Source organism: Amborella trichopoda, chromosome 3, assembly GCF_054954075.1.
Source record: "Amborella trichopoda isolate Santa Cruz 75 chromosome 3, AtrichopodaSantaCruz75HAP2 v2.0, whole genome shotgun sequence".
NCBI classification, from domain to species: Eukaryota; Viridiplantae; Streptophyta; class Magnoliopsida; order Amborellales; family Amborellaceae; genus Amborella; species Amborella trichopoda.
The window spans coordinates 50040764-50056936 of record NC_142338.1 but is presented as its reverse complement, the minus strand read 5'-3'; the positions used below and the strand labels follow the sequence as shown (position 1 = coordinate 50056936).

The following is a 16173-nucleotide window of genomic DNA, read 5'->3' as shown; positions in this document are numbered from 1 at the left end:
TTTATAGAAATCAATTTTATTTTTCATATTCATACATCTCAACATTGAGATGATCAATTGGAGGGATTTTCAACCGATTGATTTTTGAGGTGCATCTATAATTCTACATTTTAAAGTTGCAACCTTATATACACTTTTTTCTTGTCTAAAATGTGTATTCTCGAGTTTTTTTTTTTTTTTTATGTGCTCGTAGATGTGCTCGATCGGTACCAATTTTTGAGTTTTAAATTTAAAAAAACTCTCAATTTTGACTAAGAATTTCAAGCCAAAAATTAATTAGCTCTCAAACCAACAATAATTCCTTAGATTGAGGCGTTAACCGCCGGCACTCGGAAGTTCGACCTCTGAACGACATGCACGTGTACTTGGTTGGCAGTCCACGCTCCCACTTCAGCATAATGACCATAACACCCTAAACTTTATCAAAATGACGGCAAGTTACATACATAATATGGATGGGGTTTCTACGAGTCCGCCTAACCGACTCATACCATACACATATGGGGTTACTACGATTCCGCCGAGCCGACTCATACAATACACATCTTAAATCATATTTGAAATGGACTTTTAATCTAAATTTTAAAGATTCATAATCTAGGTTAAGATAATCATGGAAATATTCATGATCTAGGTTAAGATGATCCTGGATATAAAAAAAACAGGAAGTTTTAATATTTAAAATGTGATTTATTTAAAAACATTTCTACATTGCATAAACCTTGTGAGTTTTTACAAAGCGAGTCAGCCGATTTTTACACCTGCTGACTCATGAATAACTTTTCTTATACATATCGCTTAGTTTGATTCATTTGTCTATTCAAGAAAGGACCTAGTTTTTATGCGGCCAAGCCCGGATATGTAAAAATGCGGCTCTCTTAATAAATATATTTTCGAGATGGATTTTAAGACTTAATTTTTAAAGACATGTAATCTCTAACATGGAGATCATGAATATAAAAAAATAAATAAATTTTTTAAACTAGAAATAATAATTATAGTAAAAAAACATTTGGACCGTTAGTTTTTTGTTGTGTTTAGATTGAACACCTACTTGCATCCATCTGAGATGGATGCTTTACACTTTTTGGACCGCATATGTAGAAATGCGGTCCACCCCGCATGAAACAATTTTCCTTCAAGAAAATATACTATGAAACCATTTATCTTTGATACAAAATAATCATAATTAATATTCATCATTGGATGTAAAATTGGGTGACTACATTGATTTTATTGACCAAACTCTATACTCTTTTTTATTTATTGAATATATTTTTCTGAACTTGAATGCTATTTTTTATATTGATATTTTCAACAATACGATATACCTTGAAATTGTCTCCAAAATCAAATAAAATAGAAGCCGCCCGTAATAAGCGATATTTATAGGATGTTGGGGTGTTTCAGTAATTAATCATAAAAATTTGAAAAGTTATTCCCGCCCTTTTCCTGACCGACCTTAGCGCATCCGACTCTGATTTCTCTCTCTAGAAGCCATCTCTCTCTAAGTAATTGGAGAGATCATTTTGTTCATCATTCCTGTACAAGGGGAGCTTAACCCCTTGACAGAGTGTTCAAATGGCAGGCGTGGAAGACGATGACGACGACTTCTCTCTCATCAGGAAGCCCCCTAAGATGCACAAGCCCTTTAGAAGACCCCCTCCCATTCCTGTCGAAGATACTGTAACTCACTCTCTCTCTCCATCTATCTCTCTGCATTCTGCAACCTAGAAAGTATTTGAAGCATGTGGGTTTCTTCTCTCTCTCTCTATCTCTCTCTTCCATGTTGTAACAGTTGTTTGGGGTGATAGTATTGTAGGAATGGATATGTGGAGTTGGAAACATCTCACTATGAAACAGAGTGCAGGTCTCCAGAGCTCAAAGTGACAATACCCTGCTTTGAATCGCCTGTCACTCCTTTGGCATCTCGCATTCCCCCTGTGGCTGAATGCCCTGATTCTCCCATTCTCAGGTAACCTCTCTCTCACCCATTCAACAAATTTTTTTTTTGCTCTCTCTCTCTCTCTAGCAATCAGCCAATCCCCCCTTGGATCAGTCTAGCCGACTACCGTAACTTAGATTGAAATATTTGAATAACATGATTATCCCACCATATCCAATATGATCATCTTCTAAGATTAAATTGATAAAAGGGCGCATTCATTGATTCAATCAACATCTCCAAGTAGGGAAAGAATGAGAAAACTTGATTTTCTCAATAATGCAGCCAATCACCTGGAGAGACGAAAAATTTCATAAAGTGTAGTATCTTGCAATAGTTGATGGAGGCCTTCCAGATGAAAGAAGGCATTGATATTCCTGGAAGAAATCAAACAAGATGGTCAAAGATGAGTTGTTTATGCTCCTTCATGTTGTGATATATGTTTAAAATATCAAATGTTTAAACATCAAATGAAACAAGCTTTGGGTACATCATACATGATTAGGAGTCTGCATTCTATACAGCTGCTATTCTACATTTGGACAAGAACCTTTTTTAACTGATATTCATTCCTTCATTGTCATATTATTTTCGGACTACACTGATGCCAAGAAGTCGGCCATCATATAGTTCATTGCATAGATGTTTCTGATGTCTACTCAAAGCAAGTTCTTGAAAACCATAAAAATTGATGTTTGATTCTATAGACCCTGGCTTTCTCCCATGATTCCAGAGTCGCTGAAAGTGAAGGATCATGTGACAGTTTTAGCCTGACATTTGTTGAAATTGTAGTAAACTTGTCATATCATATGCTTTAACATTGCTTCCTATGGTTGGGAATTCACTCATTCTCCACTCCTTATTTATGTGTCTCTGTTTGTAATTTTTTTACATTTAACTTATAATCCAAGTTTTTTATTTATGTTGACATGAAATTATCAATGCATTTCTATGTCCAGCCTACTGATTTGTTTTGTTCATAAGCATAGAAGTTGGGATCTTGCAAGGCAGGACAGTTTAACTGAGACGAAATTGTTGATGACCACGACATTGAAGCGAACCACTAGTCTCTTTTTGTTTGGGGAGCACTTTGAATACATCAGGGAAATTGGGAGAGGCTCAGCTAGCAAGGTGGGTGCCGTGGCATGACTATTGTGTTGAGTCAATCACATTGCGCATGATAGTTATGCTTTGATGGAGTATATTGTTATTTTAGCAATTATCAGTATGAATACAACAAATCTTTGCAGATACCCCAGACCACATAGGTCACTGGTTGATGTGTCTCACATTTCAAAACCACAGGATGGCTAGAAGGCTCAGAGTATCTTAAAGACAACTACATGACAACCTTAGTGATTACGACAATGAAACATGTAACTGTCATGCATATTGATTCCTCACAATGTTCTGATGAGTGTTCACTGAATCGGGTGAGCCCACTCAGACTCGCTCAAACCACTTGGGCTTCCTAGGGTGCCAAGTCTGCAAAACCTCCCAACTTGGGGTTATATAGAAAAGCTCACAACTCGCCTGAGTAGGGTGTCCCTCGGGCGAGTTTTTTGAGATCATCAAAACTCACCTGAGTTTGTCACCGAACCTTAAATATAAAGGGGCAAGAAATCTGCCCCCTCCCCCTTTTTTTTTTGTTTCCATCACTCATGCACCCAGTTGAGTGCAAATTTTGCCCATACACTTGTTTTTGCATGATCTAGCCACTAGACAGACGGATAGATCATATTTGAATCAAATCATCAATTCAATTATTTGAGAGATCGAAGATTTTAACCTACATGTTTCCCTATTTCGAAAACTTTCGATTTCTTTGCCAGTATTAGTCAATTTTGGATGAAATTTGTTCCCCAAGTGTATTCTTGGATTCTTCATCCACTCATAGTCTCGTTTCTCATTTTAAAAAATAAATAAAGAAAAGAAAATCTTGGAGTTGTGAGATTTTAATGTCAGATTTACTATTCACTCAAAATTTTAAAGTTCCTGGATCATCCGAATTTGAAACCCAATATTTGAGGCGTTGAATGAAGAAACCAATTGCCATTAGAAATCGTCTTCGTTGATTTTTGAGTACTACATTACTTTTTCGATCCGATATGCTACAGTTGACATCCCTTTCCCAACAAGAAACTTCCAAGGAAGCAACTTTCTTAGGAGGGCAGCCTAAATAGTCAGAGGCTCTCAGCACACCCTGCCTTGGGACTAATGTCCTAATTATTTTTCTGAAATAGTTTCATTTAATGGAACCCCATCAGAAAAAACATGATTATCAACCTGAAGAAAAAATAAAGCACAACATACATGAGAGTTCAGATGTTACAAGTCCAAAATGACATCCCAATCTGCCAATGCTAGTTCTGCCACTTCTGCATGCTTCAAGGCTACTAACAACTCACCAAGGCACAACATTCACAGTATACATGTTCATAATATTAAATGATGGAAACAAAAAGTGACTTTTTTATAGTATTCATGTGACACACAGGGCGTCCCAAAATTATGGATCCATTTGACTATGTGCGGACCCTTCAATTGATAAGAGGCCGATTAAAGAATCATGGCAAACATGATGCCATGTATTAGGGCTAGAGATTCCGCCTTCACATTCCAGTATGACTATTCATTCATCACCCTATTGACTTGTTTTCTTAGCTAAGAGGCAGAGTTGATCCTCTCACTACAAGCCTCCTTAATTATGGTGCCAAGGATATCCAGGCAACCCCAGTGTCAATCATAATTTTCGGGCTTCGGGCCTTCTAAATATGGTCTATATAAATGTTTGGACTAGAAAAAATGTAGCTTATTAATTTACATATGGAAAATTGTTTCTTGCGGGCTGGACCGTATGACCACATATGTGGTCCAAAAAGTGTAAGGCATCCATCTTAAAGATGGATGCAAGTAGGTGTTCCATCTAAAAACAATGGAAACTAACAGTCCAAATGTTGTCTTACTAGAATTATTATTTCTAGTTTTTAAAATTTACTTATTTTTTCATATTCATGATCTTCATGTTAGAGATTACATGTCCTTAAAAATTAAGTCCAAAAATCCATCTCAAAACTAGATTTATTAATAGGCCTGCATTTCTACATATGCGGGCTTGGCCACATAGGAACCGGGTCCTTTACATATTGCTCAAAAACCTAGCCTGGACACGAGGTGGGTCGGCTTACCAAGTACTGACTCCACTTGGCAAGTCCTGAGAAAATGGAAAAAATCCCAAAAAGATAGAAAAATACTGAAAGTTTATTAATATAAATTATATAAAAAAATACTTACAAACAAATTGCATGCTAAATCATTGCATTTGTATGTTTCTTTTAGATATTTTCTAAATATTCTTAAACAAAAAATTGTAGATCTGTAAAAAAATTAGTAGATCTAACTATTATAGGACTAAAAACACTAGACCCATGTTAAACAGACCTTGGACCTTTATTGATCGAGTGTTTCTTGATGGAAATAAATCACCATATAAATAGTGGACAGCAGGCAAAAAGATGATTTGTAAAGTACTTACCTGCCACGAATCCACCCCTAAAAAGTTTGAAAGCATTGGCTTCTCCGAAAACAAATACAACCCAGAACCCCCCCAAAGTGCCTCGAATATGAATGACTTTAGTGCTCAATGTGTGGATGGGTTTCTTGAGGAAACTCCAAATCTCCAATCTCCAAAATCCAAGATAAATGGAGGCCTTTCAACTTTGTTTTTGCTTGCATCTAAAGCAGGGAAAGATGGCGAAATGTGGCTAAGGGGACAATTTATCCCCTTTAGAACTGTTTACAATTAGCAACAAATTGAAAACTGGCTTTTGTTTTCAAGCGGACTTCACTGTGCCAAGAAGGCATCGGACCCACCAAGTCCATCTGACTCGGGTCAGATTTGGGGACCTGGGAGAGTCTGCATCAAATCCACCTGGGGCTTGAACAATAACTCAGGTGGTTCTGTTCCAAACAGGGCCATCATTGAGTTGGGAGCCCTTGAAACTAGCAGGGTTATGGTTCCAGCTAGTCACAGTAAGACTTGCAGTTTTAAACATATAAAATATTGCAGAGCCATATTAAAAAATAAAAAATAAAATTGCAAAGTCAGAGGCAACAGAAAATAAGCAAGTTGCTTATATGGAGTCATAGACATAAGAGAATATTGCATGAAGCATCTAAATGTTGAGAGAGGGATAGATCTTAGCCGCATGGGTTCAATTCATTAGGCTATTCTGCATATCTCCATGCTCTACGGCCTATATTCCAGCATCTTGAAACGGGGTTATCCATACAGTTAAAGAAGCATATATTTACCTTAATAGTTGAAGCTTAAATTCTTTTTAATAGTTGAAGCTTAATTTCTTTCTGTAACTACTGTTGTCTGTGTCTGCCAAATAATAAAACTGAACCCAGAGTAGAAGATGGTCAGGTTTCTTAGCTACTCTGGTCTAAAAGTGCAGTTATTCTCTCTTGTGGTTGCATTTTTCTTTGTAACAATCGTCAATGGCAACCTTATTGCTCTTTATGCTTTGTAACATCTTGTTTGTGTTTTGAATGTTGTAATTTCAATCGAATTGTGGTGGCCATTTTCACAGGTGTATGAAGGTCAAGAAAAGAAACATGGGGTTTTGTATGCCATCAAAACAAGTAAGCAACAGTTCCACAATCGAGAAGAAAGGGAATATTTCATGAGAGAAGTAGAAGCTGTTGCAGGATTAACAGAGCACCCAAATGTAGTCAAGTACTATAGGTGTTGGCAGCAGGATTTGCATGTCTTTATCCAAATGGAATTATGTGAAGGTGGCAATTTTCGTTCCTTCCTCGATCAACTTAGTGATCTTCTTCCTGAGAGTAAGGCATGTAAGCAGTCAAAAAAGAACTGAAATTTTGTTAGTCAATCTAAAATTCTATTGAAGTATGAATAAAGCAATTTGATTCAAACATGGTATGAAAATATTGAATTTATTATTCCAAGATGGGAGTTAACTGTTATATCTATGTGTTCTTTAGCAGCCACAGCCTTCAGCAATCAAATTTGGGACTTGAATTAATTGAGACATATGTAACCTCATCACCATGGCATTAAGACCTTATAGGAAGCAAGCAGGTTTTAAATTTCAAATGTAGCAGCGGTTGGATTTATTTTATTCTCATGTTTCCCATTGACTTCTTATTGGTCCAACTTGTTCTATAAAAAGAAAATCTGTAATCTGTGATTTACCAGCACTCAGAAGCTGGTATAAGATAATGGAACAGTTCAACCGAAAGAACTGAATGTGGCTTTCCCATCATAAGAAGTTTTTTCTATTTTGAAAGTTGAAGCATTATATGAACTAAGGTAGTCCAAACCGTTACTAGCCAGTTACCTTGCTAGACCAGTCTAAAAAAGCACAAACAAAAAAATATAAAAAATTAAAGTATTTAAAAAATTCTAAACGGGCTGATTCAATTTGGTTTGATCGGTCTAAACTGACCAGTTTGGCTTTTGACTGGTTTTGATAAGTTGCGATTCAATTTGTAATAGTCGAACCGGCGGGTTGTGGTATCGAGCCGGAAATTCCCCAATTTGATGCCGTTCGATGCTTTCCCTAATTTGGGATTGAGGAACTAGATCACCAGTTCCTTGTCTGAATGGCCGGACCGGTCTGGTCTTAATTTCATTGACATGATCAAGAAGTCTTCCTTGCCAAGGATTGATGGTTTTATCACATGCATGGCAAAGAAATTTCTTTCAATTATTATTATTTTTTGTTTTATTATATGTACTTGGGGTATTGTGGTGATTATTAGATAGCTATGCACGTGGTTGAGGGTAGGAGGAGATGTTTTATAAGATGAGGAATGGGTCAGATTACCAAGGTTCCGTACGCATAAGAAATTGGCTGTGAAACATTTAATCAAGATAACAAAACTTGATATGTTCTGAACAAGTTGATATCTTTATTCCTGCAGAGTGTGCAACCTGTGAGGCTGTGCAGGACTCGAAAGAGAATCATTTTATTATATTATCTCAAAAGCTTTCGAGCTTGGTTCTGCGAGGCCTCATAAGAATTTGCCTGTGAAACATTTAGTCAAGATAACAAAACTTGATATGTTCTGAACATGTTGATATCTTTATTCCTGCAGAGTGTGCAACCTGTGAGGCTGTGCAGGAGTCGAAAGAGAAGTATTTTACTATTTTATTATTTCAAAAGCATTCGAGCTTTGTTCATTCTCAGGCCTCGAAGAGCTAGTAGATCCATGGATTTTGGAACCACCACCTCCAAAAGTGGGGGAAAAAATGGAAGTCGCCCCTTCTATGTCCCCCGCCTCCTCCCCCATGGACCCAATAAGTTTGGAAGGTTCGACTTCTGAAGCTGAACCTTCTGAAGGCCAACCTTCTACCAAACAAAAGTGCCTAAAAGACAACGTTATACTATTCATCGGTCCAAATCCATATTCAAATATCTTTTGCATATAATTACTTCCTACTTTTTATGCAGTTCATTTACTAGGTAGACCTAATTAAGAGTCAACTATGTTTTCACTATAATTGCTGCATAGTCCATGTTCTTTATGCAGTTCATTTACTAGGTGAACCTATGTGAACTGAATTTGATGCTGATAAAACAAGCTCACATACTTTCTCTTTTATGTTCACAGGTCTGGAGTTACATTAGCCAGATTGCATCAGGCCTCAAACACATTCATGCAAGTTCCATTCTCCACCTTGACATTAAGCCCGAAAACATACTCCTAGATAAGCAGGGTAATTCCCTCAATTCTACTCCTACATGCATCAATAATAATAATAATAATAATAATAATAATAATAATAAGAAGAAGAAGAAGTAGAAGAAGAAGAAGAAGAAGGAAAAGCATTTTGTAATCCAGAGGAGTATGCAATGCAGTATCAAGGGGAACCTACCAATTGTTTGTAATGAAGCACAGTGGATATTGATTCAAGTGGGGCCCATGAAGACATTTTCAGCCACATACAGTCGATCTCCACCAACCATCATTGAGAACATAAGAGAAATAAGATGCATGCTCTGCAGATTACTGTATGCTCCACTGGATTATGATGTACTTTCTCAAAAGAATAAAATAAAATCTAAGAAAATCTATTGCATGCAATCCAAATCATGGGATAGGCCCTAGTGACTCTCTTTCCTTTTCAGGTGTTCTTAAGATAGGGGACTTCAGCCTAGCAGTCACACGTGGTCAGTGGGATTGGCAAGAGGGGGATGGGGGATATCTTGCTCCTGAGCTTCTTAGAGAGGAGGATCCCAGTTCTGAATCGGACATTTACAGCTTTGGGGCTATGGTCTATGAGTTAGCTACTGGTAAATTATTTCCTCGCTCCAGTCCAGAGCGAGATGGAGTTAGATACTTAACTCAACGCTCCAATGAGCTAAATAGACTAATGGCTTCCATGCTACACCCTTGCCGAGACAAGCGGCCAAGTGCAGCGAGTATCTTAGAATGTAGCAAAGAACATATTGTGTAAAACGTGAAAGAAAGAATCATGTTTGTTTATTTTGTGTTAAATATCACGAAATGAGTAAAACAATCCTTTATTTATGGCGGAGATAAGGTTTTGAAAGGATCCTCAAGCCTGGTTACATGATGATGTTTACATTTTTTTACTCTGGGTGTGGACCATCTAATTCATTGGAAGAAGGATCTCTTTCGGTTGCGCTCCAAACGTTCTTCCCTCTGTCATGACAAGAGGATGATTTCAGTAGAAGAAAATGGAATAACAAAAATGATTATATAGAGATTCCCTAAGATATCTCCAAAGAAATGATCTGCTCACAGAGGAGATATGCAATGAAGAAATAAACAAATCACTGTTTACAAGATCAATATATTACTGATAAGACAATAGTAAATAAACGTAGAGAGGTTGTTCCAGAATCAGAACTTTGAATGATAGTTTTCATGATACCAGGAGGATTTGACACTACAAAAAGTTAATGACATGGTTTCTATGCGGCCAGCCTGCATATTGAAGAAATGCGGGCTTGGCAATAAATATTTTTTTTTACATATAATTTGATCCTAATTTTTAGAGAATATATAATTTTTAACATGGAGATCATGAATATGAAATTTTTTTTTTTGAAAACTAGAAATAATAATTATATCAAGGAAACATTTGGACTGTTAGTTACACTTGTTTTTAGATGGACCACCTATTTACGACCATCTTTAAGATGGATGCTTTATACCCTCTGCACTGCATATTGTAGAAATACAGTCTAGCCTGCATGAAACAATTTCCCAAAAATAAGCTTCTGATGCGGCGGAGAAATGAACATACAATTTGCTTGCATAATACAAAATTTCCGTCAGGTCACATCGTTTTACATTTAATTCTCGTAGGGTCACAAAAATCTGGAGCAGAAATCAGGCGAATCCCATATCATTTTGGCCCAAGCTTTAGATCCCGTTATTGCCATGTCTGGAAGGGATTGAAAACACCCACAAGCAATGAGGGCAGTAGGGAGATTCTTCAAAGCTGATGTACTATCTTATTTCGGATTCATGAGAAGTTTTGGTAAAGTTTTGTATTGGCTGCCTACCTAACACAACCCAACCCCTTTACCCAGGTTTGGGATGGGTTAAGGGAAAGTTTAAGATCCTCACCCTTCTTAGACCATGATGTACTCTCCTACTATAATAGCCCCAGTAGTAGAGGTCTTTGTTGTGGAGGAGGAGAGAGATTGGTAGAGGTGGGTAAGCAAGGGTGGATTTTGGTTATGGAGCTTGCGCTGGATTGGTGGAGCCCATAGTGAGCTAGAAGTTTGCCTATCAGGTTTGGGTTGAACAGAAACCATCTTGTTGCTTTGGCCTTAGTTTTGAATAAAGGGCAGGATTTCAATTGGGGATCAGGTGGCCAAGGCAGAAAGAGTTGTGAAGGGGGCTGTGATGGAAAGAGTTCGGGTCGGGCTTTGGGTGGCGGTGTGCAAATTGATAATGTCTCTCCCAGCGGTTTGGTAGCTCGGGGTGAAATGATCAGCGAGTAGAAGGAATAGATGCTTGGAAGGGGTGAGACGATCTCCCCATAAGGCTGATGGGATGGGTTACTGTGGATGGGTGACTCTATAAACAATGGGATGGGTTGCTGGGTCATTGACAGAGTTAGTTCATCTCATGAAAAACCTGTAGAGTGGTTCCTCTCATCAGTCCACTCTGAATAGGCCCGTGTAATATTTAGGAGATTAATGGGTGTTAGAACAGGGGTATACACTTTTGGTCTTGACAAGAACCATTAATATAGCAAAAATTTGATTTCTCAAAATTAACATACAAATCTCTCTAAAAAATGCTCTTCTGCCCCTAGCACCATAAATAAGGGATCGCAGAAGGGAATCGGCACATGTGGAAGCTCCTTAAGTGTGACTTGAGATGTGGAACGACCAAAAAGGCATACAAAGACACAAAAGTATGGTAAGAAATCTAGGGGAATAAATTGTCTCTGAACAAATTCTCAAGAGCTAGTCCCAAAAAGTCCATTAGGGAGAACATTTAAAAAGGGCGGAAAGGGGTGGAAAGAGAAGAGAACCAGGGAGGTTTCTGATTTCTCCATCTTCCCACTGTTCAAACATCTAAAAGCTTTCAAGAAGAAAGTTCAATCCACTGCACCATGTAACCAGATCACTATCTATGTCCAAAGCCAATCCAAGAGAACTCATAGTCATAAAGTAATAGAGGATGGGTGGAACATGCAACTATGATCTGACATATTTTCACAAACAAGGCTTAGCCCCCATCATCTTTTCTCCAGGTTGAAAGGATGTGACAGAATAGTTTCGTACAAGTATCTGTGTGAACATGAATTTATATCATATTCCAACATTGATGAAGATTTTACATAATCTATCAACTACATGTTTATTAGCAAAGATAACTCTTGTGTCAATCTTTCAAGCATCTAAATATCTTAAAGGACCATTCCGAACATAGTTTTTATCCATCTAGAAGGAATGATCATCAGATAAGCATATATTCTTCTCCTACTGTCCTTCATCCGACAAATGATAAGCAAGGATCAGTGTTTACATACTTCATACAACATTAACTCACAATAATACATGTACAATATTTTGATTTGCTGAAGAGAATCAAAAGACGGGATGTGCTTTATGGTCTTTTACACAACCATATTACAACCAACTTGCTTCCTTTCTGACAAATTTGCCCATTTGTTTACGAAGAACTAAAAATAAAAGGAGAAAGAAAAACACAAAAAACTCACCCTGATGAGAATTAAAGTCCTTTGATCAGAGACGTTTCTAGTACTTCAGAAAATAAAACCTCAAATTTATAATCACAAATGGAAAGTAGGAAATATCATTAGTTTTTAAGAGGTAGAACATTTACCTCCTTTTTCTTGCATTCCTTGTAAGCATCAAACTGGTCCTGACACTTGCTCTTGTCGTAGTTCGAATCATCCAGGCCTGCATTTTTTAAACGACGAGAGTGTATTCAGAACAGAAAATGTACAAAATGCAAGAAGTCAATGCATTAAAAAGAGCTGGCCAATGCCTAAGTGGCCGAGCGAGCTGGTCGCCTAGGCGAAATGTGGCCACCTAGGCAGTCACCTCAGTCCTCAAGACTGAGAATAATACATACATACATGTATCCTGCATTTAATATATGACATATTTCAGCCTGTTTTTGTTTTGTATGTACATACATACACATTTTAGATAAACTTTTTGTTTTGTATGTACATACATACACATTTTAGATAAACTTACAAAAGTATATTCATGTATATTGAATGACAGAAAAATTGAAAAATCCACTTTAGAAGTAATGCCGATTCACATTTCACACAATCCATGTAAGCTCTACTGTTCTTCCAAGCAAAATCTAATCCAAAAACATTCAGATTGAACTTGATTTCCTAAATCTAAAAAAAACATAAGTTCATTTTTTCTTGCCTTTTTGCTTGTTTCTGGACAACATTTAGGGTTCATAGGAATATTGGAACGGTAGGGATAACACGTAATTCAATTTCCCATCCATAGGGGGAAAATGACCAAAATTATTCCTACCTTGAGACAGCTTCTGTCTAGGGGTGGTAAAATCCCCTACCTCAGGGAATTTTTTGCCTAGAGATGGGAAGTAGGTTGGTTCAACCCACCAACCCCGCTAGTCGACCTGATCTAGGTCCGTGTTTGGACTCATCTTCCAGATGGGTTGAGTCAGGGTCTGGGTCCACTTGACCTAGACCTGACCATGTCCAGGTCCCGGTCCAGCCTTGACCTAATTGGGATGGGTTGGGGTCAATCCGACCTGGTGAGTTTCTGTGTATATGTGTGTGTGTGTCATTTACTTTTTAACATTTTAATACGAACCCGACCCGACCCTCTAGCAGGTCGGGCCTGGATCAGATCGGCATGGACCCGACAGGGTCTGGATTGACCCTAGGCACTGCAGGGTTGGCTCGGGTTGACTCAATTCATTTGTAGGCTTGGTTATACCCTAATGAAGAGTTGTGCGCCTTGGCTGAGGGGCTAGGCGTGCTTGCTTAGGGAGCCTTCCCCTAGGGGAGGCACCGAGGCAATGGATCCGGGACTTGACATCCGGACTCGACCTGGGTCGGGGTCCAAATATTGGACCTGGTCACTATTTGGGTCCGGGTCCCTGTGGATCCGACCTAGACCCGATTCGAATAGTATTATTTATACATCTGTATAGAACATTTTAATAATATTAATTAATATTTAAATAAACATAACTGTATATTTTTGTTACAATATTTAAATAAGGGTGTGGTTTCTATAAGATTGCAACTTTAAACAATCCGATTAAGTTGCACCTCCAAATTTCATCATAACATGTAATTTTGGTGTAAAAAATTCTTAGGATTATCTGAAAATTTATTTTTTATAAAATTTAAACTAAAAAAATAGTTAAATCAAGTAGATCTATAAACATATGAAAATATTGAAAAAGGATGGTCTAGATAATGTGTTGCAAGATACACTATTTATTGGGCTCAAAATCTTTTACTTTTTTCATATTCATCCATTTCAGATGTCGAGATGATCAATTAGCGGGTTTTTCAACATCAAAACCACCATTCTCAATGGAATTTTGAGGTGCATCTTTAATTCTACATTTTAAGGGTGCAACCTTATATAAACTGTTTTCTTTAAATAATACATGTATATATAATTTTCTATTTTTTGCGTCGGGTCCAGGTCCTATATTTGTTTTGGGTCCAGCCCCGACCCAACTCCTAGCCTACGCCAGTGCCCTGTCTCAGGATGCCATCTACGCAGAGCCCTTTTTATCAAGAGAGAATCAACAACAAATTCCAAAATTACAATCCACTTGCCAATACCTTCCTCTTAGTGCAGAAAAAAAGTTTTTCAACAAATTCACAAAAAATCTAGGATTATCTTTTTACCCAATCCTTGAACTAATTTGACGTTAAGCCTGGCGCATTGATGACTTAACCCTAACAAATAAGTCTCGGAAACACTCAAATATTGAATCATAATGCCATTCTTCAGCTGCAATAGGATCCCATGAAACAATTGCCAGTTTAATCTGAGGTTCTAATCCTTCTTGAAGAGCAAATAATGCAGAAAACCAGAGATACAAGCAGTAATAAAAGTAGAAGTAAGACATTCAAATGTTGCTATGATTACAGAAAGAATAAAAAAGAAAAAAGTAAATGTGAGAGAAGAACAAGAAAGGAGGCATTTACATTTGAGAGAAGCAGAGTATTGAGGAAAGCACATAGAGTCTTCTAGTCTGGAAACGCTGGGATATGGGGGCCCTGAAGACTTTGAGGCCATGACAGTTTCGCGTCTCTCTCACTATGCTTCAAACCAATCTCTCTCTCTCTCTTTCTCTCAGCTGGTCTACTTTCAAAACCAATATATTTCTATCTCTAAGTTCTCTTTTATACATTTAACACCAACATATATCTCAGAATCCCCTCCCATTCTCCAAACTCAATAATATAGCCCCTCAGGGTCCATAACAGAGGAAAACATAAAATAGTACGCGTGCCCGAAAAATAAGAGATCTTCAAGAACATAGCTTAGCGGCGATAAGCGTTACTTTGAGGTGAGATTTTACTTATTTTGATAGGGCTGCGGCCCTATCAAATTTTTTTCCTGATTTAACATTTTTCGAATGAGAATCACCGATCGTGATTTGAATATGCTGGGAGCCTTCCGGATTTTATCGAAATTTGAAGGGGTTTTTTTTCTTCTTTTCTGTCTTTTATTAGATTTGCATGGAATGTTTATGAGAAATTTCTGAAAAGGGTCCAGTTTGTATGGAGCTTAACCTCTAAACAATCAAAGTAAAGTAAAGTCCACCTTCAAATAGTATCCATAAATGTGGTTTCAATGCTTGAAATTTTTGTGGTAGCCTTTAAATATATTTTTATCTTTAATTGTAAAATTTAAAGCTTAAAAAATAGTGTTGATTAAGCATATCGATGAAAATCTTGAAAATTGTCAGTCCAAAAATACGTTACAAGATGTACTAATTTCAAAACTTGAAATTCATTTTTTTCTCATGTTCATGCATCTTAATGTCGAGATGATCAAGTTGAGAATATTTGAGCATCAAAACAACTCTTCTAGTGATATTTTTGAGGTGGCATTTTTTCTTTTTTTCTTTTTTTTATTACATATCTGGCCAATGTGTATCAATCAATCTTTTAGGACGCAACTAATTATAGGATGGTATGGTTCTTGATCCGATTTAAAAAATGGCAAACTTTTTCATCATATATATATATATATATATATATATATATATATATATATATATATATATATATATATATATATATATATGGTGCGGTTTCAATAAGATTGCAACCTTAAACAATCCAATTAAGGCGCACCTCCAAATTTTATTGTAACATGTAATTTTAGTGTAAAAAAATATTAGGATTATATAAAAATGTATTTTCATATCTAATTTTAAAATTTGAAACTCAAAAAATGGTTAAAATCATATAGATCTATAAATATATGAAAATCTTAAAAATAGACGATCTAGATAATGTGTTGCAAGATGTACTACTTTTACGACTTAAAATATTTTTTTTATATATTCATACATCTCAATATCGAGGTGATCAATTAGAGAATCTTTCAACATTAAAACAACCTTTTCCGATAGATTTTTGAGATGTATATGTAATTCTACATTTTAAAGTTGCAACTTTATATATATTTTTCCCATCTCTATATATATAT

General features: G+C 36.8%; 2 protein-coding genes across 13 annotated transcripts; one reads left to right on the top strand and one right to left on the bottom strand.

The window, feature by feature from the left end:
* The first annotated feature begins 170 nt into the window (after nucleotides 1-170).
* LOC105420272 (uncharacterized) lies at nucleotides 171-9533 on the top strand. 9 transcript variants are annotated; one of them, XR_016051461.1, is made up of 6 exons: nucleotides 171-1686; nucleotides 1871-1975; nucleotides 2935-3076; nucleotides 6541-6805; nucleotides 8588-8693; nucleotides 9106-9533. XR_016051461.1 is itself a non-coding variant. In XM_020664551.2 (6 exons), the coding sequence occupies exons 1-6, from the start codon at nucleotides 1601-1603 to the stop codon at nucleotides 9432-9434; spliced, it is 1029 nt and encodes a 342-aa protein (XP_020520210.1). In that variant the 5' UTR covers nucleotides 171-1600; the 3' UTR covers nucleotides 9435-9533. The 9 variants fall into 9 exon arrangements, 5 of the variants coding, with proteins under 5 accessions (XP_020520210.1, XP_020520209.1, XP_020520211.1 ...); XR_016051460.1 differs by having other exon boundaries at nucleotides 1815-1975; nucleotides 6541-6745; XR_016051459.1 differs by having other exon boundaries at nucleotides 1815-1975.
* Nucleotides 2062-14976, bottom strand: LOC105420248 (Cox19 family protein (CHCH motif)). 4 transcript variants are annotated; one of them, XM_011623188.3, is made up of 4 exons: nucleotides 14658-14967; nucleotides 12314-12390; nucleotides 9565-9643; nucleotides 2062-2322 (listed from the first exon to the last, which is right to left on the bottom strand). In XM_011623188.3, the coding sequence occupies exons 1-3, from the start codon at nucleotides 14746-14748 to the stop codon at nucleotides 9596-9598; spliced, it is 216 nt and encodes a 71-aa protein (XP_011621490.1). In that variant the 5' UTR covers nucleotides 14749-14967; the 3' UTR covers nucleotides 2062-2322; nucleotides 9565-9595. The 4 variants fall into 4 exon arrangements, with proteins under 4 accessions (XP_011621490.1, XP_088717241.1, XP_088717243.1 ...); XM_088861117.1 differs by lacking the exon at nucleotides 2062-2322 and adding an exon at nucleotides 6539-6790; XM_088861115.1 differs by lacking the exon at nucleotides 9565-9643.
* Nucleotides 14977-16173: the final 1197 nt, after the last annotated feature.